A 26,122-nucleotide genomic window follows, 5' to 3' on the forward strand; every position below is an offset into this window, starting at 1 on the left:
CAATCACAGGTTGTTTATATAGCCCTTAATCACAGTGCTTCAACAGACTTCACAAACCACAATGACAATACCTGATCCAAACCCACATTCGGGCAAAGAAAAACTCCAAAAGCCCAAGCTAGGGAAAAAAGGAAACCTTGGGAAAGGGCCACAGATGTGGGGACCCCCTCCTGGGTGACTGGCAGCAATGGATGCCGAGATAATTCTTATATTAATAAATAATGAGAGTTTAGTCACAATTTTAAAAAATGCTGCTCATCCAGTCTGCGTTAACAACATCTGAAAACTAGCACACTCATGCTTGAGAGCTACAGAGTTTGCCTTCAATGTATTTCTTGTTAATAGTATTAAAACAAGGATTAAAGCTCGACAAATAAGAAGTCAAAAACCAACCACTTTAATGTGGTATTCAAACGCAAGGATTATTGTTTTTCCCCTGTACAATATCAAGTTGTGGAACGTATCAGCACTACTATAAATCCTGTTTGATTCCAATCAATGCAAGTCATTAGAATAAAGTAATACACCAACATATATGTTTGTCTTCAAGAAAGAAGAGAATCTATATGCATTTAACGTTTAAGATTATATACTATCATTTGCCGAGGTGGGTGCTCATGTGAGAATGAAGACCAAATCGCGATGCACACACAGCTGCTACAAGGAAAGGAACACAAAGAGGAACTCTGTTTCCTTCTCTCCTTCTTTGACTGAGTGACGATTGCTCTGTTGGTATCAAAATACCTTATGCTGTGCACACTGGTGCCTCTAAAGAGTTCTGTCGTGGGATGTTAATTCCAAAGAGTTCACAGTGAAGCTGCATTTCTAAAGGTTTTCCTTCAGAGTATCTTTGTAGGGGTTTTCCCTGACATGGTGCCAGTAGCATCTTTGAAATCCTGTGTCTTCCATGCGAAAAATATGTCCGGTCCATCTCAATTGGCATTTGATGATCAATGACTCAATGCTGGGGAGGCCACTCTCCTGCGAAGATACGCTGGTGAAACTGCTTAAGCAGTTTGATGTGCTGGCGGTAAATGGTTCGTGTCTCACAATAATAGAGGCATGCGCTCAGGACCAAGGCAATCTTGGTGGAGAGACGAATGCCGTGGACTCGCCAGAGTCTCTCTGTCAGTCGGCGGAAGGCCGCGCTTGTCTTTCCAATGCGCTGTATAACCTCAGCGTCCAGGGATCCATTGCTTGTAATGGTGCTACCCAGGTAGCAGACTTTTCGACAGTTTTGATCTCTGTGTTGTTGGTGTTGATGTGAGGAGGTTGTGGTGCACTGGCAGCCTGTAATGGTAAAGGCTGAACCATGGCTTCAGTCCTTCCAAGATTGATTGTCAGTCTGAATCACCTGCAGGCAGCTGCAAGGCTATCCATGAAGAGCGTGGTAGTGGTCGTGGTAGTGTGCAACCAGAGCACAGTCATCTGCCAATAGGAATTCACATAGTGTGGCACTTTCGTTTCAGTGCGGAACTGGATGTACACACTTCTGTCACAGTCACTGAAGGCATCAAGCAACATTGCTGAAAACAGGAGAGAGAACAAGGTCGGGGCAGGTACACAGCCCTGCTGTGTCGTCAGGGTTTGTCATGGTGTTAGCATAGGCACTGATGACAGTGGCAAAGCAGTACTTTGTGACCCTGAGACGCAGGGTCATTAGTCCATCATTGATGGTAGGTTGTCAAGCTGTCTTGCAAGCTTGTTGCAAAAAGCAAATGTGAAGTTAAGTAAAGTAAATTATATTTATACAGCGCTTATCTTTAGTTACTGAAAGCACTGTCCATGTGAAACCCATTATATAAGTTACATTTAAACCAGTGTGGGTGGCACTGGGAGCAGGTTGGTAAAGTACCTTGCCGAAGGACACAACGGCAGTGACTAGGATGGCAGAAGTGGGGATCGAACCTGGAACCCTCAAGTTGCTGGCACGGCCGCTCTACCAACCAAGCCACGCTTAAAGTCAGTCTTTAATCATTGTGTCATCGTCTTCCTCCTGCGTACTAAAACCACCGAAATCCTCTTTGTCGGTGTCGGAGAAGAACAGGCCGTAAATAAGCCGCACCCTTGTATAAGCCGCAGGGACCAGAACGAGGTGAAAAAGTAGCGGCTTATAGTCCGGAAATTACGGTATACATATATATATCTAAGTGACTTTCTAAAAAGCGACAAATCTAGTAATTTTTTTGGGATGTTTGGAGACATGAAAGCGCATAACACTAATCTTCTCAACGTACAAGCGGTGCTGCTGTGAGCCTTTCGTCACAGGCGGTCCCCTATCGACTGAATGTCTGCTTTCAAACAGCTGGTACTGAAAACACATTTCGATGTACTTTAAAGCGCAATCACGATGAAGTCCATTCCATTCTCGTCAGAGCAGACAGGAGACGCACACCAGGTTTGTGAAAGGCTGCCAGTGTTTCTGCCTTGGTTGAAATGTAAATGTGTTTCATCACTGTAACGCTCTGTAATTAATTTACAGTTGTAATCATATTTAGCATTTTTGTAATGTAATGGTTTTCAACCCCGCCTTCTGCCCGAATGCAGTTGTGATAGGCTCCAGCACCCCTCGCGACACCAAAAGGGACAGGCGGTCGAAAATGGATGGATGGATAACGGTTTTCAAACGGTGTCTGTCACATGGCAGTTAAAAGGCTGATCAAACAAAACAGAAGTCATCGTCATGGATCCACGAGCTGCGGAAGATAGCTCCCCAAATAGCTAAACAGACGCAATACCTTCACGGTTACATTTTGGTGAATTTAAAAAAATGATATAATACAAAAAGAACACCATTGTATAATTTAATAATACTAACAAAGACACTCATAAATGTGTTAACTAATGCCAACGACGTAAGCTTTATTACCTTACAATAGCACGTACAAATATGCATGAAAACACTCCTACAGACACATGGGATGATTTAGTTAGTAAAATTGTTATAGTTAAACTTACAAACGTTGCGTGGAGTGATAAACGAAGAATCCATACGAGTAGAAATGCTATGAACAGCTAGAAAACCAAATGGCAACTGTACTTCTAGTAGGTTCGTAGCTCAGTCTAAACAGAAGGGCAAGTCACCAACTGCAGCATCTGCAATGAGCAAATTTGTTCAAAAGATGGTGCCATAGCACAAACTATGAAACTATTTACATTATAGCTTGCCGTCAGCAAAGACAAATCCATAGATTAGCCACACAATTTTATAAACCACAGGATTCAAAGCCTCGGAAAAAAGTAGCAGTTTATAGTCCGGAATTTACAGTTTATGAGGTAGATCACATCGACTTGGTCATTTGATGAGTAGCTTGTCTGCTTAAACAAGTGTAGGCACCCCTGCTCTTAAGTAACTACTCTTAATTATTTTTTGGGCTTCTCTACCAACTTCTGATTAATAGTCACTTAAACTACTAACAATGACTGCACTTTATCCTATAGTTACAATATACAGTATTATGATTAACTAAAGTCATGCAAACATTAATAGATACACTTTTTAACACAAATCCCTTGATTGGGCACACTTTGAATTTAAGTATGATACTGAGATGTTCATCACTCACTTGTACAAGAAACCAGGAAAGAAGCACAGAGGCCCAGGGGTTGCCACTGTTAGATGTCTTCTTAGCAGGAGACAACACCTTACCTAGAGGAAAGACAACAAAAAAAACAAATATAATTGGTCATGTAGAAATCATAAAAGATATACAGGTCACCAGATCAACTCAAGGAGAAAATTGGAAAAGATTCCCATGCTGTGGAACACTCTGGGTTGGTTTCTGTTTTTGTATATTTTAGCAAAACAAAGTTAAGATACTGCCATGCAAAGTGAAAGCTACATATTACCAAAATTAAGAAACACCCTTGAAAACGAGATGCTGCATCTTCAGGGGTTTTCCATTAATAAATTCAACATTCAAACACGGTAAAAATTACATTTTATGTTTGACAAGTCATAATTTTTAAGCAAGGTATTGCAAATGTCAATTTTAAGATACAGTAGTGCAATATCAAAATATTAAAACAATTATTTAGAAGTAGAAAAAATACTGTATTGTTTCACTGTTTATGTTTTATTATATTTAGCTTGACGCAATTGCAGTAATTGATCAAATATATAAACATAGGAGAGTGTGACTGTTCACTGATATTGTGATCATAAAGTGATATCATTTTGCCAACACATTTATCTTTTAGTTTACATAGGACGGAGGCAAAACTAAGCACATCATTTATTTTTTATTTAGTGTTTGGTGCAATTAATTAATAATGCTGTATGTAAAAGTGAATGAGCTGATTATGGCTGTGTGAAAAAGTATATAAGTTATAAAGCATTCCAGCATACTTTTTACTAACAAAAAAGGACTGGTAGTTTAATACCAAACAAGTCATCTCTGGCCAAGGCGTAGAGGATGCGTGAGGCGCCAATGAGGTTGCTCATGGCTGCTGAAAGGGTAGAAGAATAAACTCCAATGGTCACAAAAGGGTTCCAGACGTTGATGTCTCTGAGGAAACTGTAATCCTTCTGAAGTAACACTCTAGAAGGAAAACAAACAGCAATCAATAGTCTGTAAACATTGTAAACTATGATGGATATTTACTAAAACATTGTTCAGACAATCAAGGAATATCTAATCAACACATTGTTATTATTATGTATGGGCCTATGTATCATTAATGCACCTATAGTAAGTTTGTATTTTCAAGTCTTTCAATGTGTGGGAAAAAAATCCGCTTCAAACCAACAAACACAGGACAGAATATTTATCATTGAAATGCTAAGTGCAATTAGGCTTTGCTTTCTTTACCTAAAAACATACCGTACCTGTATGTAGAATGACTATTAACACGTTTCATTTTATATGGTGTTTTTACAGTATGTGTTTTGACAATGTTTTTGTTATATATGTCACATGAGTAGTATGCAACTGTTTGTATTGATTACGATTAGCATTACTATATTTTCCGGACTATTAGCCGCTACTTTTTTCCCACATTTTGAACCCTGCGGATTATGAAACGGTGGGGCTAATATACAGATTTTCTTCACTAACGGCCATAATGGTTTGTATTCAGCAAATAGTTTTCATTTGGACGGTTTGCTCAGTGCAGAGCCTGCAGGTTGAAATGTACTTCTTCTTTCGTTCCATGAACCGGAAGTCCATCCATCCATCCATTTTTTACCGCTTATTCCCTTCGGGGCCGTGGGGGACGCTGGAGCCTATCTCAGCTAGAATCGGGCGGAAGGCGGGGTACACCCTGGACAAGTCGCCACCTCATCGCAGGGCCGACACAGATAGACAGACAACATTCACACTCACATTCACACACTAGGGCCAATTTTAGTGTTGCCAATCAACATATCCCAGGTGCATGTCTTTGGAGGTGGGAGGAAGTATTCGTCCATAATGTTTATGTTCGAAAGGATTCTTCATTCATCACTCCAAGCAACGTTTGTAAGTTTTACAATGTTACTAAAACAATTTGTACTTTTACTAAACTGTCCCATGTGTGATATTTGTAGGAGTGAGTTCATGCATATTTGTACTTGCTAGTGTAATGTAATCAAGCTATCATAGCTAGCTAGCATTAGCGAATATGCTACCATGTTTAGTGTCTGTGTTACTATTATTTACTAACTGTACAATGGCATTCTTTTTGTAATGTTTCAGTTTCTTAAATTCACTCAAATGTCACCGCCTCACCGTGGAGTTATTGAGTCTGTTAAGCTAATTTGGAGAGCTCGCCTCCGCAGCTAGTGGGCCCATGGCGATGAATTCTGTTTTTTTTGATCAGCTGTTTGGCAACAATTAAGGTAAACATTTACACATTTACTTTTGTACAGGTGTATGTGCGGCTTTAAGTCCGGTGCAGCTAGTACTGTATATGTAAACATATTTATTTCTTCTAAAATTTGGGAGGTGCGACTTAAATACCGGTGCGATCTATAGCCTGGACAATACGGTAGAATTTATTGAGCCCCTGTTTGATTTGGTTTCACAACAAAAGTTATTTTAAAGCACTTTACACATTTAGCAGGTCTTTTTACATTAAAGAAAACTGGAAACCAAAATGATCCCACACAGAAATGTAGGGGACGTAATGGCAACAGCAACTGGCAGAACTCACGGAAGCAAGGAGCGCCCATTTAAGGGGAGAAAGAGAAAAGAAAAAAGAGAGAAAGACAAAAAGACAAACACCAAAAAACAGGTAGCTACATACTACATGGATGTCTGACTGCAATAACAATGATATCACCATTGACGGCGTGGCGTAGTGGGTAGAGCAACCGTGCCAGAAACCTGAGGGTTGCAGGTTCGCTCCCCGCCTCTTACCATCCAAAAAAATCGCTGCCGTTGTGTCCTTGGGCAGGACACTTCACCCTTTGCCCCCGGTGCCGCTCACACCGGTGAAATGAATGATGAATGAATGGTAGGTGGTGGTCGGAGGGGCCGTAGGCGCAAACTGGCAGCCTCACTTCCGTCAGTCTACCCCAGGGCAGCTGTGGCTACAAATGTAGCTTACCACCACCAGGTGTGAATGAATGATGGGTTCCCACTTCTCTGTGAGCGCTTTGAGTATCTAACAATAGAAAAGCGCGATATAAAATCTAATCCATTATTATTATTATTAGATTATATTAAGAGGATATTAAGAGAAATAAGTCGAAAGAGGAAATATCTTGGGGGCACTAGTCAAGGACTGTAATTTCTGCTTTATCGGAGTTTAGCAGTAACAAGTTACAAGTCATCGGATTCTTGATATCTTGAAGACATGCCTGGAGTTTGATAGCTTATTAGTGTCATTCAGTGTTATTGATAAAGTTGTGTATCAACTGCATAACAGTGGAAGTTTGAATGTTGTCTGGATAATCCATGTACGCATAGCAATTCTCTTAGAATAATACACAATTCACATAATGTTTTTTCTGTTGTGTCTGTGTCAGAGGTGGACATGCATTCTACTGAGGTGGCAAATTATGATATGTCCAGTCTATTGCAGCACCAAGCAAACAATCGGAAAATTCCCGTCATATCAATTCCTAGATATGGTCGAAACTATTTAAAGTGCACTACGCATAATAAACGCAACATTGTTAATATTGCCACTACGGATAATCTTAACAAAAACTCGTCAAAACAGCCCAATACCTATAATATGGGCTTTTTAAACATAAGATCATTGTCTCCCAAGGCGTTATTGGTTAATGAGGTCATTAGAGACAACAATCTTAATGTCATTGGTCTTAGCGAAACCTGGCTCAAACCAGACGAATTTTTTGCGCTCAATGAGGAATCTCCTCCTAACTATACGAATGCACATGTTGCCCGTCCTCTTAAAAGGGGAGGGGGTGTCGCACTAATATACAATGAAAATTTCAACCTTACCCCTAACCTAAATAATAAATATAAATCGTTTGAGGTGCTTACTATGAGGTCGGTCACACCGCTACCTCTCGACCTGGCTGTTATCTACCGCCCCCCTGGGCCCTATTCGGACTTTATCAGTGAATTCTCAGAGTTCGTTGCTGATCTAGTGACGCACGCCGACAATATAATCATAATGGGGGACTTTAATATCCATATGAATACCCCATCGGACCCTCAGTGCGTGGCGCTCCAAACCATAATTGATAGCTGTGGTCTTACACAAATAATACATGAACCCACGCATCGCAACGGTAATACAATAGATCTAGTGCTTGTCAGGGGTGTCACCACCTCCAAAGTTATGATACTTCCTTATACTAAAGTAATGTCCGATCATTACCTTATAAAATTTGAAGTTTTGACTCATTGTCAACAAGCTAATAATAATAATAACTGCTATAGCGGCCGCAACATTAATGCTGCCACAACGATGACTCTTGCTGACCTACTGCCTTCGGTAATGGCACCATTCCCAAATTATGTCGGCTCTATTGATAACATCACTAACAACTTTGACGATGCCTTGCGCGAAATTATTGATAGTATAGCACCGCTAAAGCAAAAAAGGGCCCCTAAAAGGCGCACCCCATGGTTTACAGAAGAAATTAGAGCTCATAAATTATCATGTAGAAAACTGGAACGCAAATGGCGCACGACTAAACTTGAGGTTTTCCATCAAACATGGAGTGATAGTTTAATAACTTATAAACGCATGCTTACCTTAGCTAAAGCTAAATACTACTCAAATCTCATCCGCCTCAACAAAAACGATCCTAAATTTCTGTTTAGTACAGTAGCATCGCTAACCCAACAAGGGACTCCTCCCAGTAGCTCCACCCACTCGGCAGATGATTTTATGAATTTCTTTAATAAGAAAATTGAACTCATTAGAAAGGAGATTAAAGACAACGCATCCCAGCTACAACTGGGTTCTAGTAACACAAATACGACTGTATATACGACGGACACTGCCCTCCAAAATAGTCTCTCTATTTTTGATTAAATAACATTAGAGGAATTATTACAGCGTGTAAGTGGGATAAAACAAACAACATGTTTACTTGACCCACTTCCTGGGAAACTTATCAAGGAACTGTTTGTATTATTAGGTCCATCAGTGTTAAATATTATAAACTTATCACTTTCCTCCGGCACTGTTCCCCTAGCATTCAAAAAAGAGGTTATTCATCCTCTGCTCAAAAGACCTAACCTCGATCCTGACCTCATGGTAAACTACCGACCGGTCTCCCACCTTCCGTTTATTTCCAAAATTCTCGAAAAAATTGTTGCACAGCAGCTAAATGACCACTTAGTGACTAACAATCTCTGTGAACCTTTTCAATCCGGTTTCAGGGCAAATCACTCTACGGAGACAGCCCTCGCAAAAATGACTAATGATCTATTGCTAACGATGGATTCTGATGCGTCATCTATGTTGCTGCTTCTTGATCTTAGCGCCGCTTTCGATACCATCGATCATAATATTTTATTAGAGCGTATCAAAACACGTATTGGTATGTCAGACTTAGCCTTGTCTTGGTTTAACTCTTATCTTACTGACAGGATGCAGTGCGTCTCCCATAACAATGTGACCTCGGACTATGTCAAGGTAACGTGCGGAGTTCCCCAGGGTTCGGTTCTTGGCCCTGCACTCTTTAGTATTTACATGCTGCCGCTGGGTGACATCATACGCAAGTACGGTGTTAGCTTTCACTGTTATGCTGATGACACTCAACTCTACATGCCCCTAAAGCTGACCAACACGCCGGACTGTAGTCAGCTGGAGGCGTGTCTTAATGAAATTAAACAATGGATGTCCGCTAACTTTTTGCAACTCAACGCTAAGAAAACGGAAATGCTGATTATCGGTCCTGCTAGACACCAACATCTATTTAATAATACCACCTTAACATTTGACAACCAAACAATTAAACAAGGCGACTCGGTAAAGAATCTGGGTATTATCTTCGACCCAACTCTCTCGTTTGAGTCACACATTAAGAGTGTTACTAAAACGGCCTTCTTTCATCTCCGTAATATCGCTAAAATTCGTTCCATCTTGTCCACTAGCGACGCTGAGATCATTATTCATGCGTTCGTTACGTCTCGTCTCGATTACTGTAACGTATTATTTTCGGGTCTCCCTATGTCTAGCATTAAAAGATTACAGTTGGTACAAAATGCGGCTGCAAGGCTTTTGACAAAAACAAGAAAGTTTGATCATATTACGCCTATACTGGCTCACTTGCACTGGCTTCCTGTGCACTTAAGATGCGACTTTAAGGTTTTACTACTTACGTATAAAATACTACACGGTTTAGCTCCAGCCTATCTCGCCGATTGTATTGTACCATATGTCCCGACAAGAAATCTGCGTTCAAAGAACTCCGGCTTATTAGTGATTCCCAGAGCCAAAAAAAAGTCTGCGGGCTATAGAGCGTTTTCTATTCGGGCTCCAGTACTCTGGAATGCCCTCCCGGTAACAGTTAGAGATGCTACCTCAGTAGAAGCATTTAAGTCCCATCTTAAAACTCATTTGTATAATCTAGCCTTTAAATAGACCCCCCTTTTTTAGACCAGTTGATCTGCCGTTTCTTTTCTTCTCTCCTCTTCTCCCCTGTCCCTTGCGAGGGGGAGTTGCATAGGTCCGGTGGCCATGGATGAAGTGCTGGCTGTCCAGAGTCGGGACCCCGGGTGGACCACTAGCCTGTGCATCGGTTGGGGACATCTCTGCGCTGCTGACCCGTCTCCGCTCGGGATGGTTTCCTGTTGGCCCCGCTGTGGACTGGACTCCCGCTGATGTGTTGGATCCACTGTGGACTGGACTTTCACAATGTTATGTCAGACCCACTCGACATCCATTGCTTTCGGTCTCCCCTAGAGGGGGGGGGGGGGGGGGGTACCCACATATGCGGTCCTCTCCAAGGTTTCTCATAGTCATTCACCGACGTCCCACTGGGGTGAGTTTTTCCTTGCCCGTATGTGGGCTCTGTACCGAGGATGTCGTTGTGGCTTGTACAGCCCTTTGAGACACTTGTGATTTAGGGCTATATAAATAAACATTGATTGATTGATTGATTGATAATAATACTGCTAAAGCAAAGCATGAAAAGACTAAACAATACTGATCCAGGCACGAATCCCTGAGGGACGCCATGGCTACCGCGCCGAGTCTACACAGAGCATTTATTCTTGATAGAATAAATCTACAATCAATCTGACAAATACGATTCAAACCAAGTTTAGGGAGTAATTTAAAGCCAACAGCATGTTGCAACCTCTGTATTATGCCCCATTCACACTGTCATGTGATCACAACAATTACCTACTCGTAGCTACTCGTATTTGTGATCAAACTTCCACTCAGAAGATGATTTGATGAATTGAGATCTAGCGGTGTTTGTGATGCGATGGATGACCGCAGACGTGTCTGGAGAGCCAATTTAATGTGCTCTTGTAAGAGCGCTGATTTGATGCATTCTTGTACATTCTCAAACATCAATTACGTTCTGTTGCGGTTTGAAACGATTGTGCGTGCCGATTGGAGACTTGGTAAAAAAAAAAGTGCTATCATTGTATCAGGTCGTTAGATATGTTATTTAGTTGTGCGTAACATAATGTGCCACATCCCAACTCTGCGCGATGGAGAGTTTTTCGTTTCTATTATAGTTGATCCCAATGAACATGATTAGGCGCCATGCTTGGTAGCGTTCTGACATGTTCTGATGCGACACAGAAATTTGATCGTGTTGACTGCGGCAATTTTGTGAACTGTCTCAACGGCCACGCTTCATGTCAAGATCAGATGCCATGCAATACGCTCACCACGACAGCTTCACGTTTCAACCCAAATGCCAATCGTGGTCTGAATCATGATCGTGTGGACAGGGCATTACAATATGGTTGCCAATTGTGTTAGGCTGCACCAACATCTAACATAATATGTACCCGTATGTCTGATTAGTTTTATTTTATTTGAACAGAGACAGAATATTGACACAAAATATATACAAACTACATTGAAAAAGGTTATAAATCAATTTGTATTTGATTGAATGAGATAAGTACCATAAAATCCAGACTATAAGCTGCTACTTTTTTCCTACTTTTTGAACCCTGCGGCTTACAAAGCGGTGTGGCTAATTTATTGGTGTTTTAATGTTTTGAACTCAACAAATTGTTTATAACAGACACTGACAATCTTTTGGGCAAGTTCACTTTTTCTAGGTGTTGCGGCTGAACATCTGCAGTATTTCGTTCTAGTGTTTTCAACAGGAAGTACAAGTGCCGTTTCGTCTTCTAGTCGTGCAGAGCATTTTTACTCGAATGGATTCTTCTTTCATCACTCCAAGCAATGTTTGGAAGTTTTACAATATAACCAAAATAATTCATACTTACTAAACTCTCCCATGTGTGATGTTTGTAGGAGTATTGTCATGCATATTTGTATGTGCTATCATAATGTAATCAAGCTAGAGTTGTTAGTATTAGCTAATATGCTAACACATTTACAAGTGTCTGTGTTAGTATTATTAACTTACAATGACATTCTGTTTGTATTGTTCCAGATTTCTAAATTCACCAAAATGTCACCATGGACTTATTGAGCCTGTTTAGCTGATTGGAGAGCTAGCTTCCGCAGCTAGTGATGTCATGATGATGACTTCTGTTTGTTTGATCAGCTGTTGTACTGCCGTGTTACAGGCATTGTTTGGAAACAATTAAGGAATGTATATAAACATTTACAAATGATTTCTGTGTAAATAACTAATTTCACAACGTCACTGCGGCTAAAAAATTGAAAAATAATGTTTTCTAAAATTGAGTGAGTGCGGCTCTATAGTCCGGAAAATACGGTATTTCATCCCCATGCAAAATGTAGTATTAGCATTTGGTGGAGAAATGTTTGTTGGTGAACTGAGAGGCCAGACATTTCTCGTAGCTAGTTACCAGTGTTGTCCACATGTCTGGAGGGATTTTGATCCACTACTCTTACAGTACATATACTCAAACTACTAAAAGTTTAAAGACTGTCATTTGGAAACTTTAAGTTTCAGTTTTAAATTTTTAATAGAATTAGGGTTTTAGGACTGGCTTATTCTTGAGACATTCCTTTGTTGCCGTGGCCGTATGTTTTGGGTCTTTGTCATTCTGGAAGACCCACCCTCAGGGTTCTGGGATAGGCCAGGAAGTTCTCATCCAATATTATATGGTTATGGTTATGGTGTCAGCTCATTTCCATCATGCGTACAATTACAATTTAACACATCACATATTTCTAGTTTCTCAATACATGTCCAAAAAGGAGTAGGAAAAAGCAGAGCTTATTAAACCCTACCCTTTTTTTTTTCATAGCAATTTCTAACATATTTGATTGTACTCAACCTCTAACACAACAGTGAATAAATACATAAATGATTAAGTAATACATAAATATACAAATGAGTAATTAAATACTGAATATAGAACTGGGTGATATATCGGTAAATTCAAGTTTTTTGTTGCAAGCGATTTAATAAATGAAAAATCAATGTTTTTCTCCTCTTTCTTTGGCATATTTTTTGCCCCCATGAGCGTCCATAGCCCTCACCCGCCCTCTAACTTCCTTAATGGATAGCCACAAGCATTTAAAAGGATTGTTTAGTCCCCTTTGTCATCCATGCTTGATTGTTGTTCTTTTGCCGTGGACAACGCTTGTAATAAAGCATCATGAAAGTATTAAAGAAATACCATATGCATAATGTACTTCATTTTCACTGTACACATTGTCTCAACCTTGTTCTCTCAGTTCATTCTTAAAAGCATTCATACTTCTCTTTGTGAATAGTCTTCAAAATGTATTTTTGCATCCATGTTCCTCTTCCTGTAGATTTCGTCATAGTTTGTGAAAACTGGTAGATGATCACTGATGTGTGGTCCCAGCGACCTTGAGATCGTCAACAAGCTCTTCTTGTGGTACTCTGGGCGGATCCCTCAACTTTGTCTCACTCATCGTCACCCCTGCGGTGTGATATTTCATGGAGCTCCAAAACGAGGGCAATTGCCTTGTTATTTTGTATTTGTATTAAGACGGTGGTCTTCCCCTAGCTTCTTGATGAAAGGATATGACTGATTTAGACAGACACTTTATTTCTCCAAATGGAAATTCAGATTTTTTAGACAGCATGTGTTTTATGTGTGTTGTGGGGTATAGAATTATTGGTAGTTGGTAGATGATCAAATACATATCTGTCAATCAACTTAGAACATTTGCAGGGGATTAAATCATTATCCCACTCACTGTACACATGTGTGCATAATATACTGTAGATGCATATTAAACATTATTACATTTAATTATTCAGGCTGTAGGATGCAGCCTGAAAAATACATTGCAATATTTCCAGGGAGTAAGATGATGATATTTATAGCAATGTTTGAAAAAATATGCGGGGATTGCAGCTTGTAGGCAGCAGCATTTAAGATTTATCATCTAACACTAAACTATGTCAGGGCAGCACGGTGGTACAGGGGTTAGTGCATGTGCCTCACAATACGAAGGTCCTGAGTTCAATCCCGGGCTCGGGATCTTTCTGTGCGGAGTTTGCATATTCTCCCCGTGACTGCGTGGGTTCCCTTTGGGCACTCCGGCTTCCTCCCACCTCCAAAGACATGCACCTGGGGATAGGTTGATTGGCAACACTAAATTGGCCCTAGTGTGTGAATGTGAGTGTGAATGTTGTCTGTCTGTCTGTGCTGGCCCTACGATGAGATGGCGACTTGTCCAGGGTGTACCCCGCCTTCCGCCCGAATGCAGCTGAGATAAGCTCCAGCACCCCCGCGACCCCGAAAGGGACAAGCGGTAGAAAATGGATGGATGGAATGGATGGACGTTCCAAAAAGCACGTTCTATTAAAATATGTAATATCATAATTCAAATAAACCTACATTAAATTTTGTACTTTGACCAGCTAGAATTATAATATAAATATATTATTTAAACCATTATTTTTACTGCTAATGTATTTTTAAATTCACTTACAGTGTATCCGGAAAGTATGCACTGTGCTTTACTTTTTTTACATTTTATTCCAAAACGGAATACATGTATTTTTGTCCTCAAAATTCTACACACAATATCCCATCGTGATAATATAAACTTTTTTTTGGAAATGTTTACAAATTTATTACAATTATAAAACTAAGAAATCACATGTACAAAAGTATTCAAAACCTTTGCCGTGAAGCTTGAAAGTAAGATCAGGGACATCCTGTTTCAACTCATCAGGTGATGTTGAGATGTTCCTACAACTTAATTGGAGTCCACCTGTGGTAAATTTTCGTTTGAGTTAACATTGGTGATTTTACATCATTTGAATACATGTGTGCTGTGTTGAAATGCTCTCCCAAAATTCTCCTGTTAATTATCTACAGGCCACCTAAATATTCTGCAAATTTTTTCGATGATTTTACTGAATTATTGTCTAGCATCTCCACTGACTTTGACTGCCTGGTTATAACTGGTGATTTTAATTTTCAAATTGACAATTTGAATGACAAGGGCGCAAAATAACTTTTTACTATTTTAGACACATTTGAACTTTCTCAACATGTGAAAGAGGCTACTCATTGTAAGGGACACACTCTGGACCTGATTATCAAAAAAGGTCTCAATGTTTCTGATGTTCTTGTGATTAATCCTTCATTGTCTGATCATTTCTGTGTTTTCTTTAATATTTCTGTAATTCCGAACACACAAACAGAATCAAAGAATGTAAAAAAGCGGTACATAAATGAACATGCTAATGTCCTCTTTAAAAACGCCATCTCCTCACTACCACCTCTAAACCCATGTCATGCTGATGATCTTCTAAGCAACTTTAATTCCAAAATTGTGAATATCATAGATATCATTGCACCTGTTACAGTTAAAACGATTTCTGGTAAGCAAAAGGCACCCTGGAGAAAATCTGCTGTTGTAACAGCCCAGAGAAGAGGGCTGAACGAATCTGGCGGAATACAAAACTTCATGTTCACCATGACATCTATAAAGAGAGCCTCCAGGTCTACAATTTAGTCTTAAAACGTGCTAGAGAAACATTAATCTCCAATATCATAAACAGCAACACTAATAAGGCCAAAACCCTATTCGCAACCGTTGACAGACTGACCAACCCCCCAACACAAATACCAGCCGAACTCCATTCCACGCAGAAATGCAATGAATTTGCATTCTTTTATACTGATAAAATTGAAGGCATCAGACGCGCCATCAATATCTCAAGCAAAAAAGTTGGATCACCACCCCATTTAGGCAAAAGTAACAAAGCAATGATGGCAAGCTTTAATGCCATAGACTCTAAAACTCTAGTGGAAACGGTGACAGCTCTAAAGTCATCCACCTGCTGCCTTGATGTTTTACCTACCAACTTCTTTAAGAATGTTTTTGACTGCCTATCAACAGACGTATTGCAAATAGTTAATAATTCTATTCAATCGGGCAATTTCCCGAAGGCTTTCAAAACTGCAGTCATTAAACCTCTTATAAAAAAGCGGAGCCTAGATGCCTCTGTTATCAACAACTACAGACCAATTTCAAATCTACCATTCATAAGTAAAATAATTGAGAACGTTGTCATCCAACAACTAAATCACTTCTTGGCTTCTACTGGCTGCCACAACAACTTCCAGTCAGGATTTCGACCTCTTCATAGCACAGAGACGGCCCTTCTTAAAGTCATAAATGACATCCGTCTAAACACAGACTCTGGCAAAACTTCAGTATTAATGCTATTGGACCTCAGTGCTGCATTTGACACTGTCGACCACTCAATACTTTTGGACAGGTTGGAAAACTGGGTGGGGATCTCAGGCACAGTTTTAAGCTGGTTCAAGTCATATCTACAAGATAGGAACTATTTTGTTTCCATTGGTGACTTTGTATCAGAACCAACGTGTGGAGTCCCCCAAGGTTCAATCTTGGGGCCGACTTTATTTAACATCTATATGTTCCCACCCAGGACAAATCATGCAAAATAATAACATTGACCATCATTGCTATGCCGATGACACCCAAACCTATGTAGCGCTATCACCAAATGACTATCGCCCCATAGATCTTCTGTGCAAGTGCATTGAGCAAGTCAAACACTGGATGTGCCAAAATGTCCTACAACTAAATGAAGACAAAACTGAGATAATAGTTTTTGGTGCTAAAAAAGAAAGATTTAAAGTCATCCAACACCTTCAATCACTGTCCCTGAAAACCTCAAATAAAGCCAGAAATCTTGGGGTTATTTTAGATTCTGATTTACATTTCGACAGTCACATCAAATCAGTAACAAAATCGGCCTACTATCACCTCAAATGTAACAAGACTTAGAGGGCTCATGTCAGCTCAAGACTTAGAAAAACTTGTACATGCCTTTGTTACCAGTAGGCTAGACTATTGTAATGGTCTCCTTGCAGGTCTTCCCAAAAAAACTGTCAGGCAGCTACAGCTTGTTCAGAACGTTGCCGCTAGAGTTCTAACAAAGTCAAAAAAATGTGAGCACATTACACCAATTCTTAAATCCTTACATTGGCTCCCTGTACATCAGAGAATTGATTTCAAAATCCTCCTGCTCACATATAAATCACTACATGGTCTAGGGCCGAAGTATATCACCGATATGCTCCCACTATATAAGCCCTCTAGATCAGTGGTCCTCAAATAGGGGTACACGTACCACTGGGGGTACTTGAAGGTATGCCAAGGGGTATGTGAGATTTTTTTTAAATATTCTAAAAATAGCAAAAATTCTAAAATCCTTTATAAATATATTTATTGAATAATACTTCAACAAAATATGAATGTAAGTTCATAAACTGAACATCAAATCAAGTAGGCTATTCCATTCATTACCATAAACCCAGAGTTTCCCCCATGCCATGATGGTTTGACCCTACCTGGCGGTGCCACACGGCACCAACTGTCAATCAACTATCGATGTAGAAAACAATGGAGGCTTGGTTATAGCGTAGCAGTAATGCAGCTGAAAACAAGGAGGAACATGTGCCAAAGAAGGCCAAAACAGAGCCGGCAAAATTCAGACAGTATTCCGAAGAATATGTGTTAATGGGATTTACGGCTTCGAGTTGTAACCCCCCCAAGGCATTGTGTTTTTTCTGTGGAGAAATGTTAGCTAACAGCGGCATGAAGCCCGCACATCTTCAGCGGCATCTCCGGACAAAACACGCTTGCCATGTCGGTAAGCCACCTGATTTTTTTAAGAGGAGACTAAATAAATTCAGGTCATCTCAAGACACGATGCGGAAGGCCTCCACAACATCAGCCAAAGCCCTGGAGGCTTCTTACGCGGTGTCTTTGCTTGTTGCTAAAGCCAAAAAGCCGTTCACTATCGCTGAAGAGCTGATACTTCAAGCCGCTGCAGTGCTGGCCGAGACAATACTGGATAAAAACGCAGCTGAGAAAATAAAGAATGTGCTTTTATCAAATGACTCTGTTTGCCGGAGAGTAGATAAAATAGGAAAATACTAAACCGGCTGTTGGAATTATGTTCTGAAGTACACACCTTTCTGTTTGATCACCATTCCCCCCACGCCACCTTGTTCCAGGACACGGACTGGTTTGCTAAGTTATGTTATCTGGCAGATATTTTTGGCAAACTGAATGAACTGAATATGTCCCTACAGGGCAAGGACACCAACATTTTAAACCTTTATGACAAGGTGGGTGGTTTTCAGAAGAAAGCTAAGCTGTGGAAAACGGCCTGTGCTCAGGGAAATTTCACCTGCTTTCCTCAAGTGGATGATTTTCTCACAAATGAGGATGTGGACAGAGCTCCAGTCAAGTCAGTCATCATGGGTCATTTGATCACAGCTGGATTGGGTGAGAAATCCGTTTCTATTGTCTGAAGCTACCAGAAGCAAGCTACCTGTCACTTATCAGGAAAAACTCCTGGAAGTGTTATCTGACCGTGGCTTCCAGATGAAGTTTTCCACCTCCACACTCACACAGTTCTGGGTGTTTGTGAAGCAAGAGCACCCTGACCTGGGGCAGAAAGCTTTGGAGCAGCTATTACCCTTTGCCTCCACATAATTATGCGAGTCCTCCTTCTCTGCAATGACTGTGATCAAATCAAAGCAAAGAAACAGACTCTGCGTGGAGAAGAGCTTGATCACAGCAGTTGCCTCCCTGCCACGAAGACTGACAAAGATCCTCAGCGAAGCACAAGCTCAGGTTTCTCACTAAAATGTCTGTCAAAAAGAACTGTGAAAAGAAATGCAACAATGCAATATTCAGTGTTGACAGCTAGATTTTTTGTGGACATGTTCCATAAATATTGATGTTAAATATTTCTTTTTTTGTGAAGAAATATTTAGAATTAATTTCATGAATCTAGATGGATCTCTATTACAATCCCCAAAGAGGGCACTTTAAGTTGATGATTACTTCTATGTGTAGACATCTTTATTTATAATTGAATCACTTGTTTATTTTTCAACAAGTTTTTAGTTATTTTTATATCTTTTTTTCCAAATACTTCAAGAAAGACCACTACAAATGAGCAATATTTTGCACTGTCATCCATCCATCCATCCATTTTCTACCGCTTATCCCTTATGGGGTCGCGGGGGGTGCTGGAGCCTATTTAAGCTACAATCGGTCGGAAGGCGGGGTACACCCTGGACAAGTCGCCACCTCATCGCAGGGCCAACACAGATAGACAGACAACATTCACACTCACATTCACACACTAGGGCCAATTTAGTGTTGCCAATCAACCTATCCCCAGGTGCATGTCTTTGGAAGTGGGAGGAAGCCGAAGTACCCGGAGGGAACCCACGCAGTCACGGGGAGAACATGCAAACTCCACACAGAAAGATCCCGAGCGCGGGATCGAACCCAGGACCTTCGTATTGTGAGGCAGACGCACTAACCCCTCTGCCACCAATTTAATAAATCAGAAACTGATGACATAGTGCTGTATTTTACTTCTTTATCTCTTTTTTCAACCAAAAATGATTTGCTCTGATTAGGGCAGGGGTCGGCAACCCAAAATGTTGAAAGAGCCATATTGGACCAAAAATACAAAAACAAATCTGTCTGGAGCCGCAAAAAATTAAAAGCCATATTACATGTGTCATGAGATATAAATGTAATTAAGAGGACTTAAAGGAAACTAAATGACCTCAAATATAGCTACAAATGAGGCATATGCAATATGTACATATAGCTAGCCTAAATAGCATGTTAGCATCGATTAGCTTGCAGTCACGCAGTGACCAAATATGTCTGACTAGCACTCCACACAAGTCAATAACATCAACAAAACTCACCTTTGTGCACTCATGCCCAACGTTAAAAGTGTGGTGGACAAAATGAGATAGAAAAAGTGGCATAAAACACGTCCTAGAAAGTCGGAGAAAGTTATACATGGAAACAAACTATACGGCGAGTTCAAGGACCGCCAAAATTAGTAGGACAAAACGGCGCTCGCCAAATACTCGAATCAGTGAAGCATGTTTAATATAAACAGTGTGATTTATAACAATTAGCGAGGTTTATGTCATGTTTGTCCTCCCACAGAAAACCTTCTGAAACAAAAAAATTGATTTTTTTCCCCTCATCTTTTTCCATTCTTCATACATTTTTGAAAAATCTCCAGAGAGCCACTAGGGCGGCGCTAAAGAGCCGCATGCGGCTCTAGAGCCGCGGGTTGCCGACCCCCGGATTAGGGGGTACTTGAATTTAAAAAAAATTCACAGGGGGTACATCACTGAAAAAAGTTTGAGAACCACTGCTCTAGATCACTAAGATCTTCTGAGACCAATCTGTTAGCGGTTCCCAGAGTAAACTCAATTCAAGGGAGAGCATCATTCAGTCACTATGCAACAAATAGCCGGAATAAACTTCCTGAGGATGTCAGACTTTCCCCAATTCTGACTACTTTTAGAACTAGACTGAAAACTTTTATGTACACCTTAGCTTTCAGCTAAATCTTTTAATCTTTTAACTTTTAACGTCCGCACTGTTTTTATTTTTATTGTCTGCATTTTAATTTTGCTTTTATTTTCTTTCATTTCACTTTGTTGTACCACATGTTGTGCTGTGAAGCACTTTGAGTCTGCCTTGTGTATGAAAAGTGCTATACAAATAAAGTTGCCTTGCCTTGCTTTAACTCTTTCGGTGCTGGCTGCCATGTTGCTCTGTTGGTGTTGACAGTCGCAAACAAGAATATTAGTCCCGTTATACATCATCACAGAAGTCTCGCAAGATTAGAACGGCCATATGTTATCCAGTTAACCGATTCATGAATTTCCAACCAGGCATTGACCGATCCATACTAGGTGTAGATCGATCCAGAGGCTCGCCAAATGATGTATTCATATCTCTAAAATGTTATTGATAAATAAAATAAACCAAGATTGTACAATCTCTATACAAACAACATTTGTAAAATGTACAGAGGACTTGAAGTTAGTTTTATTTTGCAGACGACACAACTGTGTTTTGTTCAGGAGAGAACATAGAAACTAATACAAATAATAACATAAATGAGCAAATTAAAGAGATGTATTCACTAAGCTATTCGGTAACAGTAGAAGGGAAAGTCAAACACATATACAAATAGATGGAGTAGACATTGAAAGTGTCATAAGAAACTAAATTTGAAGGTGTGATAATAGATATTCAATGAACTGGAAATCTCATAAAAATATACTACATAAAGTGGCAAGAAATATGTCAATAATTAATAAAGCCAAATGTGTTCTGCATCAAAAATCATTCCATATTCTCTACTGCTTACTAGTGTGACCATATCTTAGTTATTGTGTATACATATGAGGAAATAACAACAAAAGTACAGTAATTCACTAACGGTGTTACAAAAAAGATCAGAATAATACATAACGTTGGATATTGAGAAAATTCAAACCATTTGTTGTTGAATTAAAAAAAAATTAAATTCAATGATTTGGTGCAATTGCAAACAGCTAAGAGTATGTACAAAGCAAACTATAACCTGCTCCAAATAATGTACAACAATTATTCTCAACAAAAGAGGAGAAACATAACCTTAGAGGCCTACTGAAACCCACTACTACCGACCACGCAGTCTGATAGTTTATATATCAATGATGAAATCTTAACATTGCAACACATGCCAATACGGCCGGGTTAGATTAGTAAAGTGCAATTTTAAATTTCCCGCAAAATATTCTGCTGTAAACGTCTCTGCATGATGACGTTTGCGCGTGACGTCACGGATTGTGCGGACATATTGGGACAACATTGTGGCCAGCTATTAAGTCGTCTGTTTTCATCGCAAAATTCCACAGTATTCTGGACATCTGTGTTGGTGAATCTTTTGCAATGTTTTTAATGAACAATGAAGACAGCAAAGAAGAAAGCTGTAGGTGGGATCGGTGTATTAGCGGCTGGCTGCAGCAACACAACCAGGAGGACTTTGAGTTGGATAGCAGACGCGCTACCGTTAGTACGCAGCTTTGGCTTCCAAACATTTGATCGCTTGCCCGTACGTGCGTGCCGCTATGTGCATGTCACGTACGTAACTTTGGGGAAATATATGTGCTGTATGAACTTTACGGAGGTGAACGGTACTTTGGGCTGTGGGATTGAGTGTGTTGTGCGGGTGTTTGAGTTGTACTGGTGGGTTATATGGACGGGAGGGGGGAAGTGTTTGTTATGCGGATTAATTTGTGGCATATTAAATATAAGCCTGGTTGTGTTGTGGCTAATAGAGTATATATATGTCTTGTGTTTATTTACTGTTTTAGTCATTCCCAGCTGAATATCAGGTCCCACCTGCCTCTCACAGCATCTTCCCTATCTGAATCACTTCCACTGCCCTCTACTTCACTCTCACTTTCCTCATCCACAAATCTTTCATCCTCGCTCAAATTAATGGGGTAATCGTCGCTTTCTCGGTCCGAATCGCTCTCGCTGCTGGTGGCCATGATTGTAAACAATGTGCAGATGTGAGGCGCTCCACAACCTGTGACGTCACGCTACTTCCGGTACAGGCAAGGCTTTTTTATCAGCGACCAAAAGTTGCGAACTTTATCGTCGATGTTCTCTACTAAATCCTTTCAGCAAAAATATGGCAATATCGCGAAATGATCAAGTATGACACATAAAATGGATCTGCTATCCCCCGTTTAAAATTTCATTTCAGTAGGCCTTTAAGGAAAAATGTAACTTAAAACATCTGGATGCACATAGAACACTAATGACCTTTAGTATATCAGTATGTGCAAATAAATTACGGAATGGATAAAGCAAAGAAGTCAAACAATGTACTAATATGAACCAGATTAAGAAACTGTTCAAACTCAAAGTGTTCATAAAACACAAGTAAAGAAGAATCTCGATAAACATCTTAAACCTTATTAAAAAAGGAAAACATCTTCCTCATCTCATAATGTGAACCGTAAATTACTTATTTATTCATAATAACTTTATTCCATCCATCTATTTTCTTCCGCTTATCCGAGTTTGGGTCGCGGGGGCAGCAGCCTAAGCAGAGAAGCCCAGACGTCCCTCTCCCCAGCCACTTCTTGTTTAGTCATAAAAACTTTGTCTATTTTTATTGAAGTATTTAATAGTCATTCACTTACTTAATTATCTATTTCTTTACAGAATGAGTAGTAACAAATGTGTCAGTAATTGCTATGATTTGAAAAGGGGAAAGGATTAACAAAGCTCTGCGTCTTCCTACTTTCGGACATGCTGTAATGAGAAACTGTAATTATATGATGATGTACAGTATCATATTGTATACATGTTCGGAAATAATTAATAACCCTAACTTCTTCCTGAGTTTCTGCATTATCAGTGTTGTTTTTGCCGCCGTACATAATAAAGCCACATTTTCACATGCATGTTTCTTCCTGTCGCTCCATCCTGGGCTTACATTGCAAGCAAAGCTGACAGAACATACATTTTATGCAACACGACCAAGATAACTGAAACTTTGGTGACCCTAAAGGTCAGCAAATTTCTTGAAATATGTTGGACCTTTGTAGAGTTTTATAAAATAGTTATGGGTTCTGGGTCACAGTTAAACATACAGTGCAATAACGTGACGTCAGTGCAAGGTGGCAGCAGCGTGAGTGTGTGTGTTACTAGGAATGAGCCGATCAGGATGAGTGAGATTGGCCAATACCGTAATTTTTTTAACGTATTTATTGTGAGTGCCTTTGACAGTTTAATAGTATCGGCATATTATGTAAAGTGTTTCCTTATTCTCTTGTATTACATACAATTGTTTGAGCAAAAAAATTCAATAGTACACAATAACGACACAAAATCAAAAACTACTATTACTGATTTAAGTCATTTTTGCCCTTAAAGTTCTCCTGTGTCCAGGGGCGTATTCACTAAATGTCTAAATATTAACAAAAACGACAACAACAAAAAAGCTTTTGAGGAAAAAAAAATTCAATGAATCACTCTCATATATTTACATTCCCCTTGGTGTCGACAATCCAATTTATGGATCAATCAACTTTCTTACGTTTTTACTTGTTAATTTTTCTGTTAATAACTGCTTACTTTCTGCTGCAACACGGTTCCGTCTACACTTTTGAAACTTTACTCAGCACTTACTTCTTCTGTTGTTTCTAGCTAGCTTAGCGGCTAGCTTAGCTATTAGCATGCCTGCTCCTGCTTGCTCTCAGTGTGTAACATGTTTTGCCTCATTCTAATACTTGATAATTAAAGTTAAGATCAGAGATGTCCGATAATATCGGCCTGGCCGATAAATGCTTTAAAATGTAATATCGGAAATTATCGATATCGGTTTTTTTTTTTGTGTTTTTTTTGTTTTTTTCTATTAAATCAACATAAAAAACACAAGATACACTTACAATTAGTACACCAACCCAAAAAACCTCCCTCCCCCATTTACACTCATTCACACAAAAGGGTTGTTTCTTTCTGTAATATTCTGGTTCCTACATTATATATCAATATATATCAATACAGTCTGCAAGGAATACAGTCCGTAAGCACACATGATTGTGCGTGCTGCTGGTCCACTAATAGTACTAACCTTTAACAGTTAATTGTACTAATTTTTATTAGTTACTAGTTTCTATGTAACTGTTTTTATATAATTTTTTACTTTCTTTTTTATTCAAGAAAATGTTTTTAATGTATTTATCTTATTTTATTTATTTTATTTTTCTAAAAAGGACCTTATCTTCACCATACCTGGTTGTCCAAATTAGGCATAATAATGTGTTAATACCACGACTGCATATATCGGTATCGGTTGATATCGGTATCAGTAATTAAGAGTTGGACAAAATCGGAATATCGGATATCGGCAAAAAGCCATCCCTAGTTAACATATTAAGAATTCTTGGGGATCTACATCAATTTAGTAACGTGTCATCAAAGAGTAAAAATGCTTTTCGTTCAATATGCATAATAACAAAAAGGGTAATATTTAAAAAATGGATAGCTGTTGATAGTCCAACTCATACTGACTGGTACACACAAGTTATGGAGATGATATCAGTAGAACAAACTGCATCTAGTTTAGATAATAATGAGTCATATATTGGAATATGGGAGCCATTATTTAAATTTGTTTCAACTATTAGGTGAACCAAAATATGACTTATTGTATCTTTGTGGAAAATATTGGACACAGTGTGTTGTCGGGCTTGTGAGATGTGGTGCAGGTGCAAGCCACTGTGACATTATTGTTCATTTCTCATTTTTGTATTACTTTTTTATTAATGTTTTTAATGATAATGTCAATGAGGGTTTTTTAATCACTGCTATTTTGAAATTGTTACTAATATTGATGCTGTTGTCGATAATGTTCATTTTTGTTTCACTGCATTTGGATTGTTCCGTGTCATGTTTGTGTGTCCTCAGTTGCTCTCAATTGCTCTGTTTATTGTTGTTCTTAATGTTGCTGGGATGGTTTGGAATTGGATTGCATTGTTGTGGTATTGTTGTGTATTTTGTTTTTTTGATTGATTAATAAATTTGTTAAAAAAAAAAAATTAAAAAAGAATTCCATTGTATTTGCCGTAATGGAGGTGATTATCATTACTTTAGCTCAAACTGTGTTTGGAGATACACAATTAGCTGCTAGCTTGTCAGCCGGAGGACTACAAATAAACATATTAGCCAGAGGAGATCTGTGTTAAAAATGGCGATCACATCTGATTCCATCAATTATATCGATCATCATCATTATTCATTAATACTAAGTTGGGCTAATCGAGTAATTTATAGATGTTACGGGTTCGCTCAAAAAAACTATATAAATGGTAAATGGGTTGTACTTGTATAGCGCTTTTCTACCCTTTTTTTAAGGAACTCAAAGCGCTTTGACACTAATAACAATAATAATAATAATAATACCTGGGATTTATATAGCACTTTTCTAAGTACCCAAAGTCGCTTTACATGTAGAACCCATCATTTGTTCACACCTGGTGGTGGTAAGCTACTTTCATAGCCACAGCTGCCCTGGGGTAGACTGACGGAAGTCTACCCCAGTGGTATTTCCACATTCACCCATTCACACACACATTCACACACTGATGGTGGGATCTGCCATGCAAGGCGCTAACCAGGACCCATCAGGAGCAAGGGTGAAGTGTCTTGCTCAAGGACACAACAGACGTGACTAGGATGGTAGAAGGTGGGGATTGAACTA

General features: G+C 39.4%; 1 protein-coding gene across 1 annotated transcript in view; it reads right to left on the reverse strand.

The window, feature by feature from the left end:
• LOC133663456 (solute carrier family 12 member 9-like) overlaps positions 1-26,122 on the reverse strand; it is a 135,314-nt gene that overhangs the window by 41,315 nt on the left and 67,877 nt on the right. The window contains exons 7-8 of the mRNA XM_062067934.1: positions 4,384-4,541; positions 3,567-3,649 (exon numbers count right to left, since the gene is read on the reverse strand). Of these exons, the coding sequence (XP_061923918.1) occupies positions 3,567-3,649; positions 4,384-4,541 (241 nt within the window). The remainder of the gene's footprint in view (positions 1-3,566; positions 3,650-4,383; positions 4,542-26,122) is intronic.

The sequence above is a fragment of the Entelurus aequoreus genome, linkage group LG13 (assembly GCF_033978785.1).
Source record: "Entelurus aequoreus isolate RoL-2023_Sb linkage group LG13, RoL_Eaeq_v1.1, whole genome shotgun sequence".
Lineage (NCBI taxonomy): Eukaryota > Metazoa > Chordata > Actinopteri > Syngnathiformes > Syngnathidae > Entelurus > Entelurus aequoreus.